At 40.0% G+C, this 10,000-nt stretch overlaps 1 protein-coding gene across 2 annotated transcripts in view; it reads left to right on the top strand.

Moving 5' to 3' along the window:
• Positions 1 to 10,000, top strand: part of LOC122256501 (uncharacterized) — a 17,917-nt gene that overhangs the window by 4,338 nt on the left and 3,579 nt on the right. The window contains exons 2-3 of one of the 2 annotated variants that reach the window (XM_043021239.2): positions 2,954 to 3,928; positions 9,249 to 9,379. In XM_043021239.2, coding sequence (XP_042877173.2) covers positions 3,120 to 3,928; positions 9,249 to 9,379 — 940 coding nt within the window. In that variant the 5' untranslated portion in view covers positions 2,954 to 3,119. Of the gene's footprint in view, positions 1 to 2,953; positions 3,929 to 9,212; positions 9,380 to 10,000 lie in introns of both variants that reach the window. The other variant, XM_043021238.2, reaches the window with a different exon arrangement.

Genomic DNA, 10,000 nt, shown 5'->3' with positions numbered 1-10,000 from the left:
TTTTATTATCATTATTATCAGCATTCTTAAGCCATATCTTGTATTTATAAAACAAATAATTTATTTTTTTGATCAAAAGAGTGATCAGAAAAACGACTTTCCTTGCTACAGTCATTATTATCATCATTATAATCATCTTTATTATTGTCATATTACCATTTCTATTATCATTATTTTTGCTATTATTACTACTACTATTGTCACTTTCATCATTATCATTATCAGAAAAACGACTCTCCTTACTACAGTAACCTTGTATATCTACGGACCTTCCTCTGACCTTTTCAGTCACATCCGGGTTCCAACCTGTATATCTATCTTGTTATAATCATATTTTATAACATATATAAGATATATAAGATATATTTTAAAATATATAAGATATATTTTAAGTGTCAACCGCTGCCTTGGCATCGGATCTTCGGTATATTGATAAACCAGAGTATCTGAGTGTCAATCGCTGGGCCAATTATTTAATAAATATCAATAACATTTAATAAATATTAATTATTTAATAAATATTAATAAATCATTTACTAGATATTTAATAAATATAATATATAATAGTAAATCGCTGGTTTAACACTGGTTCGTCTGACACACAAAGGTCAAATCAGGTCATGACAATACAACCGCTGGACATCGTTTCATAAATAATGATTGATATTAACGTCAAATAATCCGTTATTCATGCGTTACTCACCTGGGACATCACGGTTGATACAGATACTAAATGGATCATTGCATAAATATCAAACAGCTGCTCGTACACATCACGATGAGGTGTTGTGTGTAGCGTGTAGTGCTTTTGAAGTGATCGCTGTTTACTACACTTGAATTAATCCTATTTTGATCAATACTATTATTACTGCTATTATCATTAGCATTATTGTTGATATTATTTGTTTTATTATTATCGCTGTTATTATTTTTATTATTATTATTATTATCTTTATCATTATTATCATTAGTATCATTATTATTATTATTATTATTATTATTATTATTATCATTATCATTATTATTATTATTATTATTATCTTCATTATCAGTGTGGTTTGTTGTTTTTGTTATTATTACTTTCATTATTATTGTTGTCATTATCACCATCATCTTATTATTATCATTATTATCATCATCTTATTATTATCATTATCATCATCATCTTATCATTATCATTGTTATCGTTGTTTTAATTATTACCATTATCATTATCATTGGTATTATTATCAGTATTATTCATAGTGTTGTTATTATCATTGTTATTATCATGATTATTATCATCAGTATTATTGTTATCATTATCCTCCTCATTACTATCATCATTATCATTGCTTTTTACTTATTCTTACTGTTGTTATTATTATCATTGCTACTACATTTTTGTTTTTGTTGTTATCATCATTATTATTATCATCATTATCATTATCATCATTAACATTGTTGATATATTTTATTTTATTTTATTATCACTATCATTTTTTTGCTATAATCATCATCAACATTATCATCATTATCATCATTCCTTCTATTATTGATATGAAGTTTTTGTTTTAATATCATTATCATTATGCTTGTTATTGTCATTACTATTATCATTATTATCATCCTTATTATCATCATTATTAATGTTATCATTACTATTGCTGTTATTATTATTATTATCAATACTATTATTACTATAATTTTTATTACCAATATTATTATCATTGTCATTGTCATTATCATGATCGTTATAATCACAAATGTTGTTATCATTATCATTATATTTATTATCATCATTATCTTTACTGTTCTATATCTTTGTCGTTATCGTGATTAGCAATTGCAGTAATGCAAGGGATGATGTTTGCGTGTGCTGATTTGTGTAAATGTGCAAATGTAAATATGAGTGTAAGTGTGTTTGTATGTGTATGGGTGTGGGTGCCTTGTTTGTGCAAATGCGCATATGTATGAATATGAGTGAGTGTGTTTGTGTATGTGTGTGGGGGGGGAGGGGGGTAAACGAGTGAGACCAGTAGCATCTTTAGTTATTGGCTGAGTTTCCAAATGTTTTCTGATAATCTGCGAAATTCAAGCTCAGGCAACAAGGAAACCCCAGATCTCAGCTTTCATTGTTTTCTTGGAAGCCAGATAATGCAATTGATGGGATCCTTTTGGGCAAATCCAAGTATCTCATGTCTTATAAAAAAAACAAAAACAAAAAAAAAAAAAACTTTCTTCTGAAATAGGTGGAAGATGGCGCAATTATGGACTGAAAGTCTGAAGATTTCTAGCTTGGGTTTACTCTGAAATTTATGGCAATTTCTAGAAAATAAAAGTGTGGAATCGAATTTTATATATAATATAAGATATAAATTACTAATGTTCAGCATAATAGATCATGCAAATGCAGGAATATAAGACCATTATATAAAAGTTTTTTTAAAAATCAAACCCTTTCTACGTCCAATTTTCCCTTTACTGTATGGCGCAGTTTCGTTAAAATCATCAATTCTTGATTGGGATTTTATTTCTTGCTCCTTATTTGTAGAATGGCACCTCTATTTATTTTTTCTTTCTTTCTCTTGGTCTTCTAAATAGTTTAGTAATATTATTGTCACATGCAATTTGATTTTATATCATTTTTTTCAAACTGCCCTTCGCAGTTTCTGACTTCCTGTTACTCAAAATAGTGAAGTTCCCAAAAGTTTTGGAATGGAACAAAATGAGTTTAATTACATAATATCATTAAGATGATTAGTTATTATTTTGATGTCATTATCATTGCAAAATAAGCAAAATGGGGTTTGACAGAAAAAAATGTATATATGTATTCGTATATATACATCGTACATATATTTTAGATGTGTCAGTGTATGTGTATATTACTTGTGAGCGGAAGCCAGTGTTGCCTTGCAGCGTTGATGCCTATGATCTGAAGTAGTCCTAATCCTTTTTATCTATTCAACAGAAACAGTGATAACCATGTATGAACTCATAAGCACAGGGAAAATGTTATGTGGACGAAATCAAACCAGCGAAGCATGATACAAAAACTAAAACAAAAGTGAAGAATCCGTGACTGCCCACCAGCGTGACGTAAACCAGTGAATGAAAAAATAGTGTTGGATAACATTATGGGCAAGAAATCCAGCTCGCAACAAAGCAACACCGCAGAACGTGGCAGCCACCCCTCCTCAGCCTCTTCCTCCTCCTCCTCTTCCTCCTCCTCCTCCTCCTCTTCCTCCTCCTCCTCCTCCTCCTCCTCCTCCTCCCACAGCCACTGCCGAGCCAACCAGCCCCAGGCCTCCAAGAGACGCCGCGGAGACCCGAGCTTCGGCCAGGACACGACGACGACGATGGCCTCCACGAAGACCCTTACGATCCTGACTCCCGTGGAAGGGCTGGAGGCCGGCGGGGAGATGCTCAGACTCGCCCCCGTCGACGTGAAGCAGGAGGATGACGCGGAACTCCACCTCTTCGCGAACCACCTGTCCAGCGGCAAAAATATCACCTCCCGCCCTTCGGCGACGGCGTCGGGCATGTCTCCTCCTCCTCCCCCTCCTCCTCAGCCGCCCCACTCGTCCTCCTCGCCCTCCTGCAGCAATAATAACAGCAGCACGAACAGCCTCGCCATCCCCATCTCCCTCAGCGCGACCTCAGCCTCCTCCTGCTTCGCGTCCGTGTTCTCCTCGTCGCCCACCTCCTGCTCGCCGCCTCCGCCGCCGCCCCCTTCCTCTTCTTCCGCCGTGGCTCCACCTCCTCCTCTTCTTCCTCCGCCTCCCTCGCAGCAGTCCTCCATCGCCTCGCTCTTCTCCGACCCCCCGGCGTCCGGAGCGTCGTCTGCGGCCGCCACTTACGCCGCCGGAGAGCCCCCCGCGCTGACGCAGATCGGTGGGAAGCAGCGGTGCCACGCCAACGCCCGCGAGAGGGACAGGACGCATAGGTCAGTACCTGAGGTTTACACGTTCTGTTTTTTTTTTCTTTTTTTTTTTCTTTTCTTTTTTTTATGTTAATGATTTAAAAAGGGATATTATTGTTAGTATTAATTTTCATGAAGTTTTTTTTTTTGTTTTGTTTTTAATCTTATTTTCATTTATGTTCATAATTTAAAGAGGGATATTATTGTTAGGGATATTATTTTGTTATCATTATCATTGTTATTATCATTTCATAATTTTTCATTATCATCATTATCATTATTGTTATCATTATCATTATTACTATCATTATCAACATTATTGTCATCACTATTGATATTATCATTATCATTATTACTATCATTATCAACATTATTGTCATCACTATTGATATTATCATTATAATTATCATAATTTTCATTATTACTATTATCATTACTATTATTATTGTTACTATTATCATTACTATTATTATTGTTACTATTATCATTACCTCTATTATCATTATCAATATCATTATCATCATCATTATCCTTATCATTAGCATTAGCATCATCACCATTACTATTATCATCATCATTATCATTACTATCATTAATATCATCACTATTATCGTTATCATTATCATCATTATCATTATTATCATCAGCATCATAACCATCATTATCATCATCATTATTATCATTATTTTTGTTTTTCTTACTATCATTATCACCATCATAGTTCTCATTAGCATCGTCATTATTATCATCGTCATTATCATCCTCATAACAATCATCATTATAACAATCATTATCATTATCATCATTATCATTGCTATCATAATTATCCTTATTGTTGTTTTCAATGTTGCTTGTAATATTGTTAATTTCTTCCTCATTAATATCTTTAATATCTTTTCCTCACTCTTATTATCATGAGTATTATCACCTGTCTTGTTGTTATTGTTATTTGTGATATTGTTATCAATAGTACTGGTGGTTAGGTTGTTATCATCATCATGTTATTATAACTTGTAATGTTATCATTGATATCACTGTTTTAACTTTTGTTTATGTTGTTATCATTAGTATTATTATTCTCATTAGCAGAAGTATTGTCATCATCATTATCACCATTTTTGTTATTGTAATTATTATCATCATTATTATAATTTTAATTATCATTATCAGTTTTCCAATTGTTTCTACTATCATAAGTATTTTTGTTATAATTATTATTATAATTAGCATTATTATTATTATCATTATTATTATTACTATTATCATTATTATTATCATCATCATCATTATCATTATTATTATAATCATCATTGCTGTTGTTGTTGTTATTATCATTATCATTAATATTTTATTATCATCAAAATATCATTATTTTCGATATCATAATCATCATCATTGTTGCTGCTGTCGTTGTTGTTAACATTACATTATTATCATTATTATCATCATCATCATTATAATCATCATACATTTTCCTCATCATCAACGTCATTCTTACTATTATTAGATTTGTTTTTATAATCATTTCTATCATTATTGTTTTGTTGTTGCTATCATCTTTTGATTATTAATAATATTATTTCTATTATTATTATTATTATTATCATTATTATTATTGTTATCATTATGATTATCATCATTATTGGTACAGATATTATTATCATTATTATCATAATTATTATCGTTATCATATTTATTATTTTTGTAATTAATATTTCAATTATGATTATTATCATAATTATCATCTTTACCATACTTATTATTATTGTAATTAATATTTCAGTTATAATCATTATCATAATTATTCTCATTATCAGAAAAAAGTTGACAACATTAGTCACGTGAATAGGATCCACCCTTATTTCTGTCCCTATCACATTATATTCTTATCATTTATTATTTTTTTATTATATTTCTAATAGCACTGCTAGTATCGGTATTATCATTATTATTGCTATTGTCAAAATAGTATTACCAAAATACCAAAATATTACAAAAATACCAAAAATCCTCTTTACAAAATACTAAAAAAATAATCCCATTAGATAAAAGACCCCATTCCGTCCATAATTCGTATTCAAAAACAAGTACATAGCAAACCAATGCTTTCTATATCAAATTCAAAGTGCGTTCTAGTTAGTCGAATAAATTAGAGCCAACCAAGGGAAGTAACTTTGCACTCTGCAAAAGGAGAGTCACGCTGGCTCAGGTTTACGTCGTCGCAGCTGTGTTTGTGTGTGTATGTGTGTAGGGGGGGGGGGGTGTGTGTGTGTGGGGGGGGGGGTGTGTGTGTGTTTGTGTTTGTGTGTGTGTGTGTATGGGAGTGTTTGTGTGTGTGTGTTTGTATTTGTGTGTGTGTGTGTGTGTGTGGGAGTGTTTGTGTGTGTGTGTGTGTTTGTGTGTGTGGGAGTGTTTGTGTGTGTGTTTCTGTGTGTGTGGGAGTGTTTGTGTGTGTGTGTGTGTATGTGTGTGTGTGTTTATGTCGGGGTGGGGTGACGACGGGGGGGAGGGGGGACGTTGGTGGTCTGAATGGCTGTGAAAATAAACTATTGTGATTCGTATTTTATCATCAATATCTTGGAAGAGTTTTTTGTTATTGTTATTATTACCATTATCAGTATTGTCATTATTATTAATATTGTTATCATCATTATTATTAGCACCATTATCATCACCATTATTATTATCATTGTTAACGACACAATAATTACTATCATTATCATCACTATCATCATTGCTATATCATCGCCATCATGATTAATTATCATTATTATCACCATCATCATCATCATCATTATCCTTCACTCATTCATTTAATCACTTTCATATTTCAGATATTTCTTCTTCCGTTTTTATCTTATCTTTTGTCGTAATTATATTCTTTATCATTTTGAGGGGTTTGATTTTATATTTAGTAGATCTAATGATTCTAACATTAGCTACGTACCTTTAATGATAAATGTTTATAGTGCAAAACTTTAATCGTAAAATGTCACACACTGACATGTCTGTTTAAATGTCCCAAAATTTCGGTGTTATTAGCCAGGTTCCCGAAATCCAAGTCTCCGGAGAGAAACTAGCTCTCCACCCTTACCTCCTCCTCTCCCTCCTCTCCCTCCTCTCCCTCTCCCTCATTCTTCTCCCTCCTCTCCCTCCTCTCCCTCTCCCTCTTTCTTCTCCCTCCTCTCCCTCTCCCTCTTTCTTCTCCCTCCTCTCCCTCTCCCTCATTCTTCTCCCTCCTCTCCCTCTCCCTCTTTCTTCTCCCTCCTCTCCCTCTCCCTCTTTCTTCTCCCCCTCTCCCTCCTCTCCCTCTTTCTTCTTCCTCCTCTCCCTCTCCCTCTTTCTTCTCCCTCCTCTCCCTCTCCCTCTTTCTTCTCCCTCCTCTCCCTCCTCTCCCTCTCCCTCTTTCTTCTCCCTCCTCTCCCTCTCCCTCTTTCTTCTCCCTCCTCTCCCTCCTCTCCCTCTCCCTCCTCTCCCTCTCCCTCTTTCTTCTCCCTCCTCTCCCTCTCCCTCTTTCTTCTCCCTCCTCTCCCTCTCCCTCTTTCTTCTCCCTCCTCTCCCTCCCCCCCTTTCTTCTCCCTCCTCTCCCTCCCTCTCCCTCTATCTTCTCCCTCCTCTCCCTCTCCCTCCTTCCCTCCTCTCCCTCTCCCTCTTCCTTCTCCCTCCTCTCCCTCTCCCTCTTTCTTCTCCCTCCTCTCCCTCTCCCTCGTTCTTCTTCCCTCCTCTCCCTCTCCCTCTTTCTTCTCCTCTCCCTCTCTCTCCCTCTTCTTCTTCCTCCCTCCTCTCCCTCTTTCTTCTCCCTCCTCTCCCTCTTTCTTCTCTCTCCTCTCCCTCTTTCTTCTCCCTCCTCTCCCTCCTCTCCCTCTCCCTCTTTCTTCTCCCTCCTCTCCCTCTCCCTCTTTCTTCCTCCTCCTCTCCCTCTCCCTCTTTCTTCTCCCTCCTCTCCCTCTCCCTCTTTCTTCTCCCTCCTCTCCCTCTCCCTCCTTCTTCTCCCTCCTCTCCCTCTCCCTCTTTCTTCTCCCTCCTCTCCCTCTCCCTCTTTCTTCTCCCTCCTCTCCCTCTCCCTCTTTCTTCTCCCTCCTCTCCCTCTCCCTCTTTCTTCTCCCTCCTCTCCCTCTCCCTCCTTCTTCTCCCTCCTCTCCCTCTCCCTCTTTCTTCTCCCTTCTTAGAATCTCCTTTAGCCTCTTAGAAACCCACCTTTCATCTTAAATTTACTCTTGCCTTTTCGAACCCACTCTCTCTTTCTCTCTTCCTCTCCTTTACTCTTCTCTCTCTCTCCACTATCCTTTTTCATTTTCCCTCTTTCTTTTCCCTTCTTAGTATTTTTTTTCCTTCTCCTTTTTTTTTTTTCTTTCTTTCTTTTCCTTTCCTTTGCCCCTCCTCTCCTCTCCTTTCCTCTCCTCTCCTTTCCTCTCCTCTCCTTTCCTCTCCTCTCCTTTCCTCTCCTCCTCTCTTTTTCTCCCTCCTCTCCTCTCCTCTCTTCTCCATTCTCCTTTTCCCGTTTGTCTTTCCTCTTTTCTCCTTTCCCCCTTCTCATCTATACCTCCTTCTGTACTCTCGTCTCCCCCCTCCCTTCCTTTCTCTCCCTTCCCTCTTTTACTTTCTTCTCTCTTTCCCCTTTCTGTCCCCATTCATCTCCTCCTCCCCTTCTCCCTTTTCTCCCCTTTCCCCCCTCACCCCCCCTGCCCTATTCCCTCCATATAAAATAATTGTGGTTCTAAGAAGTGGTAATCCTACCCCTTCCCCTCATACCCCTTGCCCCTCCCCCCCTCATCTCCCTTTCCCTCATTTCATACCATCTACGGGCTCATTTCCCTCAGATTTTGCCCTTTCCCCTCCCTCCCTCCCTCTCCCCCTTCCTCTTTAACTTAATTGCCTTCCTTTACTTCCCTTTTCTGCTCCTCCATCCTCCTTTCCCCTTCCCCTTTATTTCCCTTTTCGTTTTTTTCCTACTTCTCCTTCCATCCCTCGACCTCCTTAATCCTAACCCCCTTCCCCTCCTCTCCCCCCCACGCCCTGCCCTCATCCATTCCCACCCCACCCCATACCAACCTCACCACCTCCCCCCCAAAAAAAAACCACGCCCCCCACCCTCATTCCCCTCCCTCCCCATTCCCCTCCGACATGCGAAACCTCCCACCCCACCCACCCCTCCTCTCCCTACCCCACCCCACACCTCCCCCCACCCCTCCCCACCCCTTCCCACCCTCCCACCCCACCCCACTCCTCCCCTCCCACCCCCCGACGAGTAGCGTGCTTCTTTCCCCCCGCCCGAAACTGCTGCTACTGCTTTCTCGCCCCTAATCAGAAGCCCAAAACTGAAATTAGCGTCGTCCCCATTCAGCGTGAACAGCGCCTTCACCACGCTGCGCACGCTCATCCCGACGGAGCCAGCCGACAGGAAACTCTCCAAGATTGAGACCCTCCGCCTCGCGTCGTCGTACATCAGCCACCTCGGCACGCAGCTGTTGGCAGGTGAGGAAGGAAGGAGAGGGGAGGAGGGGGAGAGGGGAGGAGGGGGAAGGAGGGGGAGAGGGGAGGAGGAGGAGAGGGGAGGAGGGGGAGAGGGAAGGAGGGGGAGAGGAAGGAGGGGGAGAGGGGGGAGGGGGGGAGAGGGGAGAGGGGTTGAGGGGGGAGGGAGGAGGAGGAGAGGGGAGGAGGGGGAGGGGGAGGAGGGGGAGAGGGAGGAGGGGGGAGAGGGGAGGAGGGGGGAGAGGGGGAGAGGGGAGAGGGGAGGGAGGAGGGGGAGAGGGAAGGAGGGGGGAGGGGAGGGGGAGAGGGGAGGAGGGGGGAGAGGGAGGGAGGGGGAGGGAAGGAGGGAAGGGGGGAGAGGGAGGAGGGGAGGGGGAGGGGAGGAGGGGGTTGAGGGGGGGGAGAGGGTTGAAGGAGGGGAGGGAAGGGGAGGGAGATGGGGAGGGGGAGAGGGGAGAGGTTGATGAAGGAGGGAGAGGGAAGGAGGGAGGAGAGGGAAGGAGAGGTTTGGAGGGGGAGGAGAGGGAGGAAGGGGAGGAGGGGGAAGGAGGGGGGGAGAGGGAAAGGGGGAAGGAGGGGGAGAGGGGAGGAGGGGGAAGGAGGGGGAGAGGGGAGGAGAGGGTT

This window comes from Penaeus japonicus, unplaced genomic scaffold (genome assembly GCF_977035675.1).
Source record: "Penaeus japonicus unplaced genomic scaffold, GWHDUDI00000001_assembly GWHDUDI00000027, whole genome shotgun sequence".
In the NCBI taxonomy this organism is placed as follows: Eukaryota; Metazoa; Arthropoda; class Malacostraca; order Decapoda; family Penaeidae; genus Penaeus; species Penaeus japonicus.
Note: the sequence above shows the minus strand (reverse complement) of the source record. Positions and strands in the feature narration are given on the sequence as shown.